Source organism: Nerophis ophidion, linkage group LG06 (assembly GCF_033978795.1).
Source record: "Nerophis ophidion isolate RoL-2023_Sa linkage group LG06, RoL_Noph_v1.0, whole genome shotgun sequence".
Lineage (NCBI taxonomy): Eukaryota > Metazoa > Chordata > Actinopteri > Syngnathiformes > Syngnathidae > Nerophis > Nerophis ophidion.
The window spans coordinates 21,176,889-21,196,449 of NC_084616.1; the positions used below are offsets into that span (position 1 = coordinate 21,176,889).

The following is a 19,561-nucleotide window of genomic DNA, read 5'->3' on the forward strand; positions in this document are numbered from 1 at the left end:
TGGTGAACATGCCCTTTCCCAACTACTTTGGCACGTGTTGCAGCTATGAAATTCTAAGTTAATTATTATTTGCAAAAAAAAATAAAGTTTATGAGTTTGAACATCAAATATCTTGTCTTTGTAGTGCATTCAATTGAATATGGGTTGAAACGGATTTGCAAATCATTGTATTCCGTTTATATTTACATCCAACACAATTTCCCAACTCATATGGAAACGGGGTTTGTAGTACAGAATACGATTCATTAGTATCGCGGTACTATACCAGTACCGGTATATCGTACAACCCTACACGGAGGTGTGAAAATACAAAAAAAAATATTTGAGAAATCAGAGTAATTTAGTGCATGGAAACGTAGTGAATGAGTTGTTATCGGTTTTTCCAGTGGAGGATATGGAGAACTTTGAGGTCGCTGCCCTGCCTCTGGACACGCAAAGAAACATCGAAGCGGACAGCTTCTGGTGCATGAGCAAGCTGCTGGATGGAATACAGGTCAGCACTCTTGCTTTCCTCAAATGTTCTTGGTTTGTGAAGCTGCTGTCGTTTTTAGGACAACTACACCTTTGCTCAGCCGGGAATCCAGAACAAAGTCAAAGATTTGGAGGAGCTTGTCAGCCGAATTGATGGTGAGTCTCTCCTTCGTCATCCGCCAACCACAATAAAACCTGAATCCTCCTGTCATCCTTTTTTCATTCTTGGGCACAAGCTCATTCAGGCAGAAGGTGAAGGAACGCTATTTGAACTCATTGTTGTTTCTGTTTTCAGAGGACATTCACAATCATTTCAAAAAGTATGAGGTGGAGTATTTACAGTTTGCCTTCCGCTGGATGAACAATTTGTTGATGAGGGAACTTCCACTGCGTTGCACCATCCGTCTGTGGGACACCTACCAGGTGGAGTATGCCGCACCTTCCATTGGCCAAGAATGTACACTGTTCAGCGGTAACCACAGACCGGCAATTAGTTGGTGAAGGCGGGCGCGTGTTCCTGAGCCCATGTGGTAATATCCTTTACACACTGATGTCGTTTTTTGATGCAGTACGGCCAGAGGGATAAAAGTCACGTGCTTTGCCGCTTACGTACAGTGATTTCTCCAGATTCTCTCAACTTTTTGATGATAATTTAGGGTGAAATCCCTAAATTCCTTGTAATAGCTCGTTGAGAAATCTTGTTCTTAAACTGTTGGACAATTTGCTCACGCATTTGTTCCCAAAGTGGTGACCCTCGTCCCATCCTCGTTTGAGAATGATTGAGCATTTCATGGAAGGTGTGTTTATACCCAATCATGGCATCCAACTGTTCCCAATTAGCCTGTTTCACCTGTGGGGTGTTCTAAATATGTGTTTGATAAGCATTCCTCAACTTTCTCAGTCTCTTTTGCCACTTGTCCAAGCTTTTTTGAAACATGTTGCAGGCATCAAATTTCAAATGAGACAATATTTGCATAAAATAACTATGTTTTCCAGTTTGAGCGTTAAATATCTTGTCTTTGCAGTTTATTCAATTGAATATAGGTTGAAAATGATTTGCAAATCATTGTATTCTGTTTTTATTTACGATTTATACAACATGCCAACTTCGCTGGTTTTGTATTTTTTATTTCTAAATGCTAATAGGTTTTACATATACGTATAAAGACAAATCTATGTTTTTAGTAAATAGTATCAACATATCTACGTTAGATTATATTGTTTTGAGGTTTTTTTCAATTACAATGTAACACAAACTGCACTTTGTACATCCCTGGTATATAGACATACAGGACTGTCTCAGAAAATTAGAATATTGTGATAAAGTCCCTTATTTTCTGAAATGCAACTAAAAACATGAAAATGCCATACATTCTGGATTCATTACACATCAACTGAAATATTGCAAGACTTTTATTATTTTAATATTGCTGATTATGGCATACAGCTTAAGAAAACACAAAAATCCTATATCAAAAATGTTGAATATTTCCTCAGACCAAGTAAAAAAATAAGATTTATAACAGCAAAACAAAATCAAACATTTGAAAATGTCAACTAATGCACTCAGTACTTGGTTGGGAATCCTTTTGCACGGATTACTGCATCAATGCGGCGTGGCATGGAGGCAATCAGCCTGTGGCATTGCTGAGGTGTTATGGATGCTTCAATAGCAGCCTTTAGCTCATTTGCATTATTGGGTCTGGTGTCCTTCAGCTTCTTCTTCACAATTCCCCACAAATTCTCTATGGGGTTCAGGTCAGGGGAGTTGGCAGACCAATCGAGGACAGTAATGCCATGGTCAGTACATCAGTTACTGGTGGTTTTGGCACTGTGGACAGGTGCCAGATCATGCTGGAAAATTAAATCATCATCTCCATAGACCTAGACAGCTAGAAAGGACGACCTCATTGATAGGTTAATAGGAATTAGCATTGCAATCACGGTGAACTTGAACAAACATTTAAGAAATGAGATTTTAACGTAACAAAATTGACAGACTGCAGCAAATGCATTTCTATAGAGACATGTATTCACCAAACTCTGTCAAATTTAATATTGACGCTAACTTTTTACTACTAACCAGTGTGCTGCTCTGCACTCTGTGCTGACAAACTATAGACGCCTGTTGTTTAAACGTCAAACTATAATTTTATGTGAAATGACGGAGTTTTGTGCATTGCCAAGAAACAGCAGCACATTCCTGTATCGCAATAAAAGTAAAACATTAGAACTTGTGGTGGTCTTAATATATTCAGTACATTAAGTCGTTATGTTGAATTTAAATGTTAAATGTGTGTTTATCCTGTTCACTTTGTCTTGTCCTAGGCTGAAGCAGAAGGATTCTCCCACTTTCACTTGTACGTCTGCGCTGCGTTCCTCATTGAGTGGCGCAAGGAAATCCTCTCCATGATTGACTTCCAGGTATGCTTCTTTTTTATTTTCCGCCGTACTTAAAAATGATAAAACTTGAAATAAGTGTCGCCTAAACTTCTAAATCGTAAAAACTTGGGATCAGAGTTTCTTGCTGCCGATTTCCATACAATCATCCATGAGTGAGGTGGGTCGTACCAATCCCATGTTTTAACTGTAAATATTTTATGTATTTATGCTGAGTGCTGTTGAAAGTGTAACAATATCAACACAATATTTTAACTACATCCGTATTCTATTTGATTAAATACAATTGTTTTACCAAAGCAAATCTGTAGTACACAATAACTAAACAAAAGTAAAAACTCCTGTCTGCTTCTCTTTTAAATACTTTCTTTTTTGTCCTCAAGGTCTTTCTGTGTCCAGGGAGTTATTCCCTCGGATTGTATCTGTGAACAAAAACAACACTTTTTTTTAATGTAAAAATAACAATATTGATCTAAACTGTGTCGATCATATACTGATTAAGGCTGCAGCTATTGAGTACTCTGTCAATTAGTTTGCTTAAGAAATCGGATAAAACACACTTTATAGTCTCAATGCGTTTTTCAGGGAAAATAGTTTGAATAAACAACAATTTTTCGGGTTACCATAAACTTCAATACCTTCGAAATCTCTTTACCTTCTATCATACTTGCCCACCTTGAGACCTCCAATTTCGTGAGGTGAGGGGCGTGGTCGGGGGTGGACCGTAGGCGTGGTTGGGGCGCGGGGCTTGGTTGAGAGGGGTGGCGTATAATTCACCAACTCGAGTAATCCATACTTATATATATATCTATATATATATATATATATATATACATATATATATATATATATATACATATATATATATATATATATATATCTATATATATATATATATAGATATATATGTATATATATATACTATATGTATGAAATACTTGTGACTTTCAGTGAATTGTAGCTATATATATATTTATTTTATTATATATATAAATAGAAGAAATAGTTGAATTTCCGACAGCACCTATCAAATACAAAGTAATAAAAACACAGTTGTTCTACTAACTGTATTGTGCTTGCTGGTTACTACAAAAAAAAAACACTTACCTTTCACTATTTGAGTAACCTTTGTTCTGCCATTTGCGCATTGGCGAGCGATCTCCGAATCTGGGAACATCCTTCACGGATTTGTTGTAAGATACACCAACGGGTCTCCATTTTGCGAGGTGGGCCATAATACTGGGTTGTGAACGATGCTGCGCTGCGGATGCTTTGTGCTTCGCTGACTGACCGTTCATGGCTGAGTATATCCGTTCGGCTGCCGTGTTCAATGGAGAAGTCTGTTCTACAAGATTTACAGGCAACATACCCCTTCCCCATCGAACTCTCCTGGATAAACTTAAATTCTTGTTTCCAATCGTTCTGGAACTTGCAAGCGTATTTCTTCATTTTGCTCGTCGACGGTGTAATATATTGGGTTGGAGTCAATAACCAGGCGACGTGATGAAGTTACGTCTCTTTACTGTGGGCTTCAGAACAGACTCCCTAATGCATGTTCCTTGACTGCACTTAAATGTAGAATATATTTACATTCTATTCTATGTACAGTAGATGGCAGTATTGGCCTGTTTAAGAGGGTCACAACATTGAGTCAGGTCTGGAGCTGGAGCCTCCAGCTCCGCCTGAATTTCGGGAGGTTTCGGGAGAAAATTTGTCCCCGGGAGGTTTTCGGGAGAGTCGCTGAATTTCGTGAGTCTCCCGGAAAATCCGGGAGGGTATGGAAGTATGCCTTCCATTCACCTTATTGTTCTTTTTTCACCTTCATTTAGCTTCCATTTATCTTCTATTACCTTTTTTATACCTTGTACTTACTATTTTTTTTTTATTCACCTAAACTTTTACTTTAATTTACCTTGTGTATTGTTCTACCTTCTTTCATTCGGTCCAGGTTTCATCATTTTGGTTAGTTACATTTAGTAAACAATTAATCAAAGCAACATAAATCGAAGCTTTTTTCGGATCAAATGAATCGATTTACTTGATGTATCGTTGCAGCCCTGATACTGATACTACCTTTGGTATCAACACTACAGATACATGGATGGATCCGCCCCTCCCCTTGTTGCTACAAAGCAACAGACATTGTTATATTAACCTCTTTATAACTCTTATTGATCTACTTGTTCACTTCCTGTTAATAATTGCTTACTTCCTCCTGTAACGTGCTTCCATTTACACTTTTTAAACTTTACTAAGCACTTTTTTAAACGGGGCGGTAAAGCTTGGTTGGAAGAGTGGCCGTGCCAGCAACTTGAGGGTTCCAGGTTCAATCCCCGCCTTCGCCATCCTAGTCACTGCTGTTGTGTCCTTGGGCAAGATACTTTACCCACTTGCTCCCAGTGCCACCCACACTGGTTTAAATGTAACTTAAATGTTGGGTTTCACTATCTAAAAGCGCTTTGAGTCACTAGAGAAAAGCGCTATATAAATATAATTCACTTCACTTGTTTCTTCTCATGGTCCAAGCCAGCTTAGCGATTAGCATGCCTTCTGGAATGCTCCTGCTTGTTCTCACTCGGTGTGTCACATGTTTCGCCTCGTCCTCCAGTCAGTAGTGTTTCTTCTCAAAAATACTCGAGTAAAAGTATGTTGCATTAAAAGTCCTTTATCCAAAATTTACTTCAGTAGATGTAGCGTTTTTTAACTATTTTATACCGGCGTTAAACTACAAAACCTGTTTCTATTTGAGTTGGGAAATTGTGTTAGATGTAAATATAAACGGAATACAAATCATGCAAATCATTTTCAACCCATATTCAGTTGAATATGCTACAAAGACAACATATTCGATGTTCAAACTGATAAACACTTCAGAGTTCAAAAGCCAGCATCTGTGATGTATGGGGGTGCATTAGTGCACTTTTTGTGGGTTCTTCCGAGGATGTTGTAGTCGTAATGATTTGTGCAGTCCTTTGAGACATTTGTGATTTGGGGCTATATAAATAAACATTGGTTGATTGATTGATTGAAGAGCATGGGTAACTTACACATCTGTGAAGGCACCATTAATGCTGAAAGGTACATACAGGTTTTGGAACAACATATCTTGCCATCCAAACGCCGTCTTTTCCATGGATGCCCCTGCTTATTTCAGCAAGACAATGCCAAGCCATATTCAGCACGTGTTACAACAGCGTGGCTTCGTAAAAAAAAGAGTGCGGGTGCTGCAGTCCAGACCTGTCTCCCATTGAAAATGTGTGGCGCATTACGAAGCGTAAAATACAACAGCGGAGACCCCGGACTGTTGAACGACTGAAGCTCTACATAAAACAAGAATGGGAAAGAATTCCACTTTCAAAGCTTCAACAATTAGTTTCCTCAGTTCCCAAACGTTTATTGAGTGTTGTTAAAAGAAAAGGTGATGTAACACAGTGGTGAACATGCCCTTTTCCATCTACTTTGGCACGTGTTGCAGCCATGAAATTCTAAGTTAATTATTACTTGCAAATAAAAAATAAAGTTTATGAGTTTGAACATCAAATATGTTGTCTTTGTAGTGCATTCAATTGAATATGGGTTGAAAAGGATTTGCAAATCATTGTATTGTACAGCAGTGGAGATGGTAAGCAGCACCAAGTTCCTGGGCGTGCAGATCACTGACACTATAACCTGGTCCCTACACACCAGAGCTCTTGTAACAAGAGCTCAGCAGCGCATGCACTTTTTGCGTCAGATGAAACGAGCACAGCTCCCTCCCCCCATTCTCACCACATTCTACAGAGGCACTATAGAGAGCCTGCTGACCAACAGCATCTCTGTCTGGACTGGAGCCTGCAATGCGTCAGACTGGAAGTCTCTCCAGAGAGTGGTGAGGACGGCGGAGAAGATTATCAGGACTTCTCTTCCTCCTATCCAGGAGATCGCAAAAAGCCTCTGCCTGACCTGGGCTCAGAAAATCTGCAAAGACTCCTCCCGCCCCCACCAAGGACTGTTTTCACTGCTGGACTCTAGGAAGAGGTTCCGTAGCAGAACCTCCAGATTGTGTAACAGCTTCTTCCCTCAGGCCGTAAGACTCTTGAACGCATCATAATTAAATTATCCCCCCAAAATGGATTAACTCGCTGGAATAAAAAAAGACAATATAACATGCATCCATAAACATGCACGCATGTGAAAAAGTGCAATGTATTTATCTGTACAGTAATCTATTTATTTATATCTGCACCTTTATTGCTTTTTTTTTATCCTGCACTACCAAGAGCTAATGCAACAAAATGTTGTTCTTATTTGTACTGTAAAGTTCAAATTTGAATGACAATAAAAAGGAAGTCTAAGTCTAGTCCATTCCGTTTATATTTACATCTAACACAATTTCCCAACTCATATGGAAACAGGGTTTGTGCACTGAACTTCACGCGGAACCTTTTTAGCCAGCTTTCACATCAGCGATATTTTCCTTCTGCTCTTCAGGGCCTTCTGATACTACTGCAGAACCTTCCCACAATCCACTGGGGCAACGAGGAAGTGGGCCTCCTGCTGGCCGAAGCTTATAGACTGAAGTACGTGTTTGCAGACGCTCCCAGCCACTACAAGAGGTAGATGTCCTGGCACATTCTGCTAGACTCTGGGTCTGACGTCCCCTCAAAGACACTGACGTCTTGATCTAAAACCGTCCTCACACTGGACTAAGGAGCTCCACACGGTGTTTAAAGATCTCCATCGTTTGCTATTGAACACTGGACTGTTAGACTTTAAAGCACACGCCTACGCCATCTTGCTGCAGTCATGCGACTGATTGTTTCTCCCGTCCTAACGTCTTCGCAGGAGACCTTTTCGTCCTTTTTTAAAGGGTTGACAAATGTCTTGATCATCCGGCATCAAAGATGATCGACATGTTTTATTTTTACGGGTTTTTGGGGTTACTGTTTTAAAGATTAATCATTACCTGACAGGTAGAAAATGTTGATGTACAGTACAGTCGTCCCTTGTCTATCGTGGCTAATTGGTTCCAGGTCTGACGGTGGTAAACAAATTCACACCAATTAGGATTATTGTTAGTAAATATTTTCATCATTAGAACATTAAAAAAAACCTTGTGACCTTCTAAATATGTTTTTTTAACAATCGCAGCCCTCTAAAGTTGAAATACAGTGGGGCAAAAAAGTATTTAGTCAGCCACCGATTGTGCAAGTTCTCCCACTTAAAATGATGACACAGGTCTGTAATTTTCATCATAGTTACACTTCAACTGTGAGAGACAAAAAATTGAAAAAAAAATCCAGGAATTGACATTGTAGGAATTTTTAAGAATTTATTTGTAAATTATGGTGGAAAATAAGTATTTGGTCAACCATTCAAAGCTCTCACTGATGGAAGTTTTTGGCTCAAAATCTCACAATACATGGCCCCATTCATTCTTTCCTTAACATGAATCAATCGTCCTGTCCCCCTTAGCAGAAAAACAGCCCCAAAGCATGATGTTTCCACCCCCATGCTTCACAGTAGGTGTGGTGTTCTTGGGATGCAACTCAGTATTCTTCCTCCAAACACGACGAGTTGTGTTTGGATACATGGTTGATTGACTGAATGCTTGTTTTCTAGAAAAAAAATGATCCAGTGTTTCCAAATTTTGAATTATTTATGCAGTGTTTCCCCCAGAAAATGTGTTAGTTAAGGTGGTGACTCTCCAGGGGGAGGAGATCGGGGAAGGGGTTTGTAAGAATCGGTGTAACTCGGCCTGTCGCCGTCACGTCGCTGCCACCAAAGCCTGGGGTGGCAATAGACTACAGACTGCGCTGAAGTAGGCCAGCTTCGTCGCGTGAAGAAACCTACAACTTTTCGTTGTGTTTTCCACTCCATTTGCTGAATGGTGATATATGATATATCATATATTGATTGATGTTTTTTCCGTAAAGTAAAAACAAAACAGTCCTAGGTACCTGAGATACTAAGTACGTCGTTCTTATGACATAGTAATTTACTAAGTCAAAACAATGACTTAATAAGTCAAAATAATGACTTACAAGGACACATTAATGACTTACTGTGAGTAAGCAGGCTTCACGGTGGCAGAGGGGTTAGTGCGTCTGCCTCACAATAAGAAGTTCCTGCAGTCCTGGGTTCAAATCCAGGCTCGGGATCTTTCTGTGTGGAGTTTGCATGTTCTCCCCGTGAATGCGTGGGTTCCCTCCGGGTATTCCGGCTTCCTCCCACTTCCAAAGACATGCACCTGGGGATAGGTTGATTGGCAACACTAAATTGGCCCTAGTGTGTGAATGTGAGTGTTAATGTTGTCTGTCTATCTGTGTTGGCCCTGCGATGAGGTGTACCCCGCCTTCCGCCCCATTGTAGCTGAGATAGGCGCCAGCGCCCCCCGCAACCCCAAAAGGGAATAAGCGGTAGAAAATGGATGGATGGATGTAAGTAAGCGTTAACAATAAGCGTTTGAAAAAAACAGTTAAAAGTGGGGCCACGTGCTGACATATGCTCAACTCATCATGCTTAATTTATTACAGCATTTGGGAAGCCTGTAGTTGATTTTTACTGCTCCACTGCTCCCCTCACCTCCCAGGATGTGATGAATGGTGATTGGTCAAATACAGAGAATAATTTTGCCACACTTAGTGTGTGTGACAATCATTGGTACTTTAACTTTAACAAGAAGAGAAAAGGATTTATTTTTTGCATTGGAACATGTAAAAATGGGCTTGTTATAGGCGGCGAACAACGCAGATAATGTTAGCAATGAATTCTACCTCTAAATCACTTTAAAGATGTATTAAAAAATACGTCAACAATACTTCATTTAGGATTGGGAGAATGTCATGTGGTCAGATGAAACCAAAATAGAACTTTTTGGTATAAACTCAACTCGTCGTATTTGGAGGAAGAAGAATACTGAGTTGCGTCCCAAGAACACCATACCTACTGTGATGCATTGGGGTGGAAACATCATTCTTTGGGGCTGTTTTTCTGCTAAGGGGACAGGACGACTTTTCGTGGCGACTTGTCCAGGGTGTACCCTGCCTTCCGCCCGATTGTAGCTGAGATAGGCGCCAGCGCCCCCCCGCGACCCCTAAAAGGGAATAAGCAGTAGAAAATGGATGGATGGATGGGACAGGACGATTGATCCGTGTTAAGGAAAGAATGAATGGGGCCATGTATCGTGAGATTTTGAGCCAAAACCTCCTTCCATCAGTGAGAGCTTTGAATGGTTGACCAAATACTTATTTTCCACCATAATTTACAAATAAATTCTTTAAAATTCCTACAATGTGAATTCCTGGATTTTTTTTTTTCACATTCTGTCTCTCACAGCTGAAGTGTACCTATGATGAAAATTACATACCTCTGTCATCATTTTAAGTGGGAGAACTTGCACAATCTGACTTAATACTTTTTTGCCCCACTGTAACATCAATATAGTCACCTTTATACTAGCCTTGAGTGTGTTCTACTGTAGATTACAGTACTCACTGGTACTCAACTGTCACTGCTATGATAGTCACCCGGCCACTACAACACGGCCACGACGTGGAAATACTTCATCAGATCCTGGGTAATTAGTAGTAGTTAAAACTGGGCTTCATGTGCTGAAACCACAGGCATAAATTATTCTGTAAAAACCTGGTCAACTTAATCGTCGCAACTACGACCATTAGCTCTGTTGTTAGCATTCTGTGTTTTTAGCACTGCCTTGTTAGCAATAAGTGGCGCGCTAGTGCCGCTTTTGTCTCGTCTTTTGACTTTGCTCATTGCTCACCAAAAGTTGGTCTAATTATAGTGTCGATGAGGTTAGCGCCAAGATTAACCGCCATTTTGTTAGCATTGTTCACCCTTAACTCGGAAACTTAAATGCCACTTGGTGAATAGCTTTATTGATCGCCACAAAATAATAATAAAAATAAGACAAACACTGCACTCCAATTGGTATGAGACATTAACAAATAAATAAGACTTCATTTAAACACTGGATTTAAGCCACAAATATGTACAAAATGCTTTAAAATATATGCCTTATTTTCCGGACTATAGACTGCATCGGGATATAAGCCACACCCACTAAATTTTAGAAGAAGAAAAAATATTGTCCATATATTAGCCGCACTGGACTATAATCCGCATATGTCTACTTTGTGAAATTAGTTATTTACACAGAACATTTTTGTAAATGTTAATTTACATACCTTTATTATTTCCACACAATGTCTGTAACGCGGCAGTAAAACGGATGATCAAACAAAACAGAAGTCATCATCATGGACCCAATCAGTTAAACACTCAATAACTTCACGGTGACGTTTTGGTGAATTCACTAGGGAAATTGTAAAACAAACAATTTAAAAAGAATGCCGTTGTAAGTTAATAATACTAACACAGACAGTCGTAAACATGTTAGCATAGTAGCTAATTCTACGACGCAAGCTTCAAAAAATGATGCTAGCACTCCTACAGGCATCACACATGAGACGGTTTAGTAAGTAAGAATACTGTATTTCCTTGAATTGCCGCAGGGCATATAGTATGCGCCTGCCTTGAATTACTGCCGGGTCAAACTCGCTTCCCAAAATAATTAGCGCATGCTTAGTATTACCGCCTGGTCAAACTCGTGACGTCACGAGTGACACTTCCCCTGTCATCATTTTCGAAATGGAGGAGGCTGATTTCAATACCGGTCATTTGAAATCGCGTAATGGGAAGAAGATTAAGAGCTATTCAGTAGGATTTAAGGTCCAAGCTTACATCACACTCAAATTTTTATTGCATACCTTTGGTAAGTGCCGGAGTGAGAAGAGATTTTGAATTGATTAGCGCCCCGGCGGCAATTCAAGGAAATACGGTAGTTTTACTTGTATTGTAAAACTTACAAACATTGCTTCAAGTGACAAATGAAGAATCCATTTGATCAGAAACGGGACTTCTACTTCTGGTTGAAAGCACTAGATAAAAAGAACACCAAAGCATGGCAGCACCTGCTGTGAGCGAACTTGTTCAAAAGATGGCGCAATAGCACGAACAGTAACACATCTGGAAACTTAAATGCCACTTGGTGAATAGCTATATTGATCGCTACAAAATAATAATAAAAATAAGACAAACACTGCACTCCAATAGGTATAAGACATTAACGAATAAATAAGACTTAATTTAAACCCTGGATTTAGGCCACAAATATGTACAAAATGCTTTAAAATATATGCCTTATTTTCCGGACTATTGACTGCATCGGGATATAAGCCACACCCACTGAATTTTAGCCGCACTGGACTACAATCCGCAGATATCTACTTTGTGAAATGAGTTATTTACACAGAAAAATTTTGTAAATGTTAATTTACATACCTTTTACTATTTCCACACAATGTCTGTAACGTGGCAGTAAAACGGCTGATCAAACAAAACAGAAGTCATCGTCATGGACAATAACTTCATGGTGACGTTTTGGTAAATTCACTAAGGAAATTGTAAAACAAACTATTTAAAAAGAATGCCGTTGTAAGTTAATAATACTAACACAGACAGTCGTAAACATGTTAGCATATTAGCTAATTTAACCACGCGAGCTTCAAAAAATGATGCTAGCACTCCTACAGGCATCACACACGAGACGGTTTAGTAAGTAACAATACCGTATTTCCTTAAATTGCCGCAGGGCATATAGTATGCGCCTGCCTTGAATTACTGCCGAGTCAAACTCACTTCCCAAAATAATTAGCGCATGCTTAGTATTACCGCCTGGTCAAACTCGTGACGTCACGAGTGACACTTCTCCTGTCATTATTTTCAAAATGAAGGAGGCTGATTTCAATGCCGGTAATTTGAAATCGCATAAAGGGAAGAAGATTAAGAGCTATTCAGTAGGATTTAAGGTCCAAGCTTACATCACACTCATTTTTTTACTGCATACCTTTGGTAAGTGCCGGAGTGAGAAGAGATTTTAAATTGATTAGCGCCCCGGCGGCAATTCAAGGAAATACGGTAGTTTTAGTTATATTGTAAAACTTACAAACGTTGCTTCAAGTGATGAATGAAGGATCCATTTGATCAGAAACGGCACTTCTACTTCCGGTTGAAAGCACTAAATAAAAAGAACACCAAAGCATGGCAGCACCTGCTGTGAGCGAACTTGTTCAAAAGATGGCGCAATTGCACAAACAGTCACACATCTGTTCATGATTTGTGTTATGGCCGTCGTCGAAAATGAATCCATAAATTAGCATAACGTTTTATAAGCCACAGGGTTCAAAGCGTAAGAAAAAAGTAGTCGCTTATAGTCCGGAATTTACGGTCTGTATTTGATTCTGCAATGTCGTGAAGCCGCAGATATGGCACATGGGGACGACTGTAATGAAAGATAATTGTTCTATATATTAAATGAAGCCAACTCCCCCTTTCAGATACGTTTTGCTAGCTGTAATTAGAATCGGCCAATCAAACGCCACCGCTTCAAAGGTCCACCTGTTTTTGAATCTCATGCTGTTATTTCACGGTGTGTTTCAGGTGTGCGTACTAAAAGGAGCAAAGAGGCGGACGTTACGTTTGTCCTCGCTAAAAGTGTTTTAGTTTCTCTCTACTCGTGAATTGTATTGCCTCCTTTTGTTGAGGAGACATGACCTACCAGGTTCATGTAGCTTTAGAAGCCATTTTATCATAAAATTAAGTATATTTTGATATTTTACTTAAGGTACTTCTAGCATTCCTAAATGCACTTTGTATTTTTTTTTGTTACACTTTGATGTTTTATTCAATACGCAGAAGTATAATGAATAGTTATGACTAGGGGTGTACCGATTCAATATTGTTATCAGATATTTGTCCGAAACCAGCGATAAAATATATCAGCCTGCATCTACAAACATCTGATATAAGAACTCCCACACAAGCAGCCTGTTCTGTTCCTGCTAGCGACTCTTCCTGTTAGTTCAGCAAACCGATACCAGATTATCTCCAGTTGAGAGTGTTTAAAACACTAAAACTAGTGATATGTGCATCGACACTGAAATTTCGATACTGCCGATACCAGATCCTTATGCTCTATCGATTTCTAAATCAAAATATTGATTCTTTTTTAATATTTTAGTTCAGAGGTGCTGAAATTTTTTTCCTTCAAGGGCCAAGTATGCGGGGCTCATATTGATATATTTTTTTATTTAAAAATAAAACTGCTAAAAACAGATATTGGGTAAGATTTGATTAGAACATTTCAGCTTTTTGTCATTACACACCGATTTTTTTTTTCTCTCTCTTGCTTACATTTTACATTTCATTTTTCAAATTGTTTTATTTTTCAATGAACTAACTAAACTTTGTTCATGTTTTAGGTATCATTTATTTTTATTTTGAGAGCTGCTAATACTTTAGATCAGGTGTGTCTAAACTTTGTCCACCAAGGACTGCATTCTGAAAAGTCAAGTAAAACAGATATTAGATCAATTTAAAGACAAAGTACATTATCATTAGATAGATATGTCAGTTATTTGTCATTACATAATCAATTTTACTGTTTTATATATATATATATATATATATATATATATATATATATATATATATATACATACATATATATGTGTGTGTGTTATTTTAGCAGACAGGTATATTTGCACAAAGTATCTGTATCGGATTGATATCGCCATTACCAGCCTGAATTTTACTTGGTATCGGATCGGAAAGAAAGTCGGGGGTCTCGCACATCACTACTAAAAGCTAAAAGTACAGAAGTATAAAGTATGTCAACATAAAAAACATGCCATATAAAATAACTTGTCTGTTACATTCCAACATTTAAAACAAATACACTAGCTCGATGCTAATTTACACTGGGTATGCTGTTTACATGCTACTTATTAGCATTACTTATTTTACATGGCAATTTCAACACCTCCAAATTTGCAAATGAAAACTACAATTAAGATGTACGTTCACAATTAAATAGCTGACGTGTAATAAGTACAAAACTTGCAGGATAAACACTTTGTAGGACACAACAAGAGACAAAACCGGCACGACTTTCCTGACTACGGCAGCACACCTAGGACAAACTTAAATTAATTTATACTTGCAAATGATCCTGATATTACCCTGATATCGATATCGGACAATAGTCGGAAGTGGAAAAAGCTGTATCGCGACACCCCTACTTGGTATGACTAAATGACTTTTGCTGCAACAGTATTGATTGTGCAAAATGTTGTGAAAGCAGTGCTCATCTCAATCAATGCTCTACAACTTTGTGTCCGTCCTCCTGATTGCTTTTGAATGATTTTACCACTCAGACATATTTAACGATCCGCTTCGCGGTACCAAAGGACGTTGGTGAGTATTTCAGAGTAAGTGCTCAAGACTACAGTATATGTCCATGCCTTTGTCAAGATGTACTTCTGTCTTTTACCATGTGACACACAAATGCTTTGTCCTCAGTCCTGCTTTTTGTCTCCTTGCTCGACTCGCATTGTCCTTGGATCGGAAGTAACAAATGTGATTTGAGGAAGTGGCGTATTAACATGAGATTTACATGTGGAAGAGTTGACAATCCTCGACTTTGGTATTGACGTTTCCATAAATGTGAGTAGGTAATATTCATGTGGGTCGATGGCGTGTTGTCATGCTGCATCTAAGGCCTGACATTGTATGGCAGCTAGGTAACAAAATTAGTGTTGAGGATTTTGTTTTGCTATTCTAACTTGTCAGTTCATGCATAACAAGCCTGAGCTGCTTATTGAGCATTTACATAAGATACTGACGATAAATACTAAATCTCTGTATCTCATTTGAGCCAGATAAAAAGGGAGTTTTGTCATCCATGAATATATGGTTTATTTTAAACCATTTTTTTGTTGTTGTAAATGCAAAGTATTTCAGTGCTTCATTCATGCCTCTCTTCGAAGTATTGTTTTTTACATATTATTTGGTTTTAATATTAACTCAATATCCTAAAAGAAAAGGCGTTCCTGATTGTGTGTTGTTGCTGTTTAATCAATGTATGCCAAATGTTGCTTTGGGCCAATACAAGCTGTGTTAGAATGACTTACTTCAGCCTTAAAGGGAGTATTTGATTGTTACAGTACTGTAATGTACATTATTTTTGTTTATATTAAACGATTGCTATGTTTTGTTTTGGGCAATCACATTGTCTCTGTGGTCTTTATTGATAGAAGTCCTAAATAAAAATGTAAACAAGCTGACAATGTAAAGTACCAGTCAAAAGTTTACACATATTTTCATGTTACTCTGTTTATTAAAAGTGTGTATAAACTTTTGATTGACATTGTTCATATGAGCAGCTGCTGTACTTTTATTGATACGTGTTTTTTTATGTTGACAAAGTAAACCTCGTGAGAATTTAAGGATAAATAACCAAGTTATAGTTTTTTTCAATACGGAACGCATTGTATTGCAGTGGTCCCCAACCACCGGGCCGCAGAAGAATTTTATATTCATTTTTATTTTTAAAAAAAAAAATATATATATATATATATTTTTTTTTTTTTTTTTTTTAATTATTAAATCAACATAAGAAACACAATATACACTTACAATTAGTGCACCAACCACAAAAACCTCCCTTTTTCGTGACAAAGAAAAAAAAAAAAAAAAAAGGATCCATCCTAAAGCAATAGTACATTTTATTACATGCAAACAAGTCAAGCACTAAGACAAAGTGACAAACGGGCGTTTCAAGCATAGTTAGCTTCAAGCTAAAGCCTGGTTTCCTTACACCGCCCAGAAGATCATTGATTGGTGTTACAGTTTCTTGCTAAAATTTGATTGGCCGTCCCGACTGTCACTCCAAAAACGCTTGGACTTGCGCACACTAGTGTCGCTACCCGATCAGTTTGCGCATGCGCCAAAAGTCCACCTCTGTTCACCATCGGGCGGCAGTTTTTCTATATGTATTTTAAACAACGGTTCGCAAAAGTTTATCTTAACTTTCAACTAACTTAATAAACATTAACTATATTTCACAATAGAAATGGACACGTTTCTACAATTTTATTTAAAAAAAAACTTGTATGTTATAAAAAATTTTGTTTAATTTTGGAGAAAAAAAATTAATAACTCACGAATGACAAAAAAATGTAACAAAATTTTATGAAAACTTTCTGCATTCCAAAAACATGAACACAATTTTAATCAAAGCAAAATTGAATGTATAGTATAATTATTTTTGGTTTCATTCTATTTAAAGCGCGTTTTTTTCCTCTTTCCTTTTATTGTAGTTTTATATATACCGTATTTCCTTGAATTTCCGCCGGGGCGCTAATTAATTTAAAACCTCTTCTCACTCCTGCGCTTACTAAAGGCATGCAGTAAAAGTAAGCATGCGCTAATTAATTTAAAGCCTCTTCTCACTCCGGCACTTACCAAAGGTGTGCAGCAAAAATGATTAGTGTGATGTAAGCTTGGACCTTAAATCCTACTGAATAGCTCTTAATCTTCATCCCTTTATGCGATTTCAAGTTACCGGTATTGAAATCAGCCTCCTCCATTTTGAAAATGATGACAGGGGAAGTATCACTCGTGACGTCACGAGTTTGACCATGCGGTAATACTAAGCATGCGCTAATTATTTTGTAAAGCGTGTTTGAATTGGCAGTAATTCAAGGCAGGCGCATACTATATGCCCTGCGGCAATTCAAGGAAATACGGTATATATATATATATATATATATATATATATATATATATCTTGGATCATTGTCAGAAAAATATATCTTTATGTCCATACTTGTAATAATCATTAAAAATAAATATTTTTTGTGTTCATATGCCTTTTTGAAAAAGTGGGTATGTTTTTTATGTTAAATTTTGCACCATACTGTTGAAATAAAGTTGCTAAAAAATGGTTAAACTGCATGAATAAATATCTAAATAAGTTGGTAATTCATGCAAATTTCAATGGTCTATTCCACGAAAATGGGTTTCCTGCTCTGGATCAGTGTTTTTCAACCACTGTGCCGTGGCACAGATTTTGTCTGGTGTGCCGTGGGAAATTATGCAACTTCACCTAATTGGTCCAAACAATATTTTTTTCAAATCAATAGTTATAATCTGCAAATAATGTGCCGTTGCTTTATGTCTGTATTGTGTAAAACTCAGCAGGGTAACCACGTAATACTCCATGTCAGCAGGTGGCAGCAGGTAGTTACTTGTAAAAATCGGAATGTGTCGGGTGAGACGAGGATGGTTTGTTATGATCCCAGTATGCAGACCACAGCGGGAGGCAGCGTGCAGGTGAAAAGGTATGTAATGCTTAAACCAAAAATGAACGAAAGGGAATGGTAAATGGGTTGTACTTGTATAGCGCCTTTCTACCCCTTTTTAAGGAGCTCAAAGCGCTTTGACAGTATTTCCACATTCACCCATTCACACACTGACGGTGGGAGCTGCCATGCAAGGCGCTCACCAGGACCCATCAGGAGCGAGGGTGAAGTGTCTTGCCCAAGGACACAGGGGACGTAACTAGGATGGTAGAAGGTGGGGATTGAACCAGTAACCTTCAGATTACTCACAGTTACTCTACCAACTTAGCCACGCCGTGAAAGGAAAAGGCGATGGCTATGTAAAAATCAAGTAAAACTGAACTGGCTACAAAGTAAACAGAAACAGTATGCTGGACGACAGCAAAAACTTACGGTGTCCACAAAGTACATCCCGTACATGACATGACTGTAGGAGCCTAAATACTGTTTAAGTTCATTTACATTTTATGGAAGGTGCTTTATGTTTATTCAGCCAAGAGGGGACTTTTTACTTTATTTGGATGATAAGAAAATTGATATATTGAACGCTTAGAGTAAATATATAAAGCTCACTTTAATTGTAATTATTACATTTGTCAAAATTATTTGATGACGTAACTGTTTTAATTGCATATATGGCAGAATGATCTGTGTGGCAAGGGGGTTTTTGGACGCAAGGTGTTATGGGTAATTGCTGTCAGGTGCGGTGGGATCGAGCCACAAAGTTTTTTGACCTCACTCATACTTATTCTCATTCATGCTTTTCCTAACTTGTACTGAAACAAACTCTCTTTATTTCGTCATTCATTTGTTCCCACATCGTGACTGTTTTATGTTTTGAATTATTAAGATCACAAGTAAACCATACAAAGCAAGAAGAACGAGCGGAGTGAATGTGATAGTAAAGGATCGTCAAGCTAAGGCTACTTTAGGAATCTACAATGACAATCAACAATGTCCCCACAAAGAAGGATAGCAACAACATAAATAGCCTTGCTTGCTAAGACATGGATGGTGCGCGGAATAGCGCTCAAAGGAAGCCATGAAAGTGCTACAGGAAAACACAGCGCAAGACAAGAACTAAAGCACGACACACAGGAAAACACTGACTAACTCAAAATAAGGCATGGCGACTTGATTGATTGATTGAAACTTGTATTAGTAGATTGCACAGTACAGTACATATTCCGTAGAATTGACCACTAAATGGTAATACGTTTTTCAATTTGTTTAAATCAAGGTCAACGTCAATCTATTCATGGTAGACCTGGTGGAGTTTCATTTTTTTAACGTTTTCTGCTGGTAAAGTGTCTGAAATGTCAATTAGCATGAATTGATTAATGTGGACCCCGACTTAAAGGCCTACTGAAACCCACTACTACCGACCACGCAGTCTGATAGTTTATATATCAATGATGAAATATTAACATTGCAACACATGCCAATAC

The 19,561-nt window shown here is 38.2% G+C and overlaps 1 protein-coding gene across 3 annotated transcripts in view; it reads left to right on the forward strand.

Moving 5' to 3' along the window:
- The window catches only part of tbc1d22b (TBC1 domain family, member 22B), a 53,411-nt gene extending 37,413 nt beyond the window's left edge, over positions 1 to 15,998 (forward strand). For all 3 annotated transcript variants that reach the window (XM_061902987.1, XM_061902988.1, XM_061902989.1), the window contains 5 exons: positions 387 to 493; positions 552 to 627; positions 767 to 894; positions 2,800 to 2,895; positions 7,342 to 15,998. In XM_061902987.1, coding sequence (XP_061758971.1) covers positions 387 to 493; positions 552 to 627; positions 767 to 894; positions 2,800 to 2,895; positions 7,342 to 7,470 — 536 coding nt within the window. In that variant the 3' untranslated portion in view covers positions 7,471 to 15,998. The remainder of the gene's footprint in view (positions 1 to 386; positions 494 to 551; positions 628 to 766; positions 895 to 2,799; positions 2,896 to 7,341) is intronic.
- The last annotated feature ends 3,563 nt before the right edge of the window (positions 15,999 to 19,561 follow it).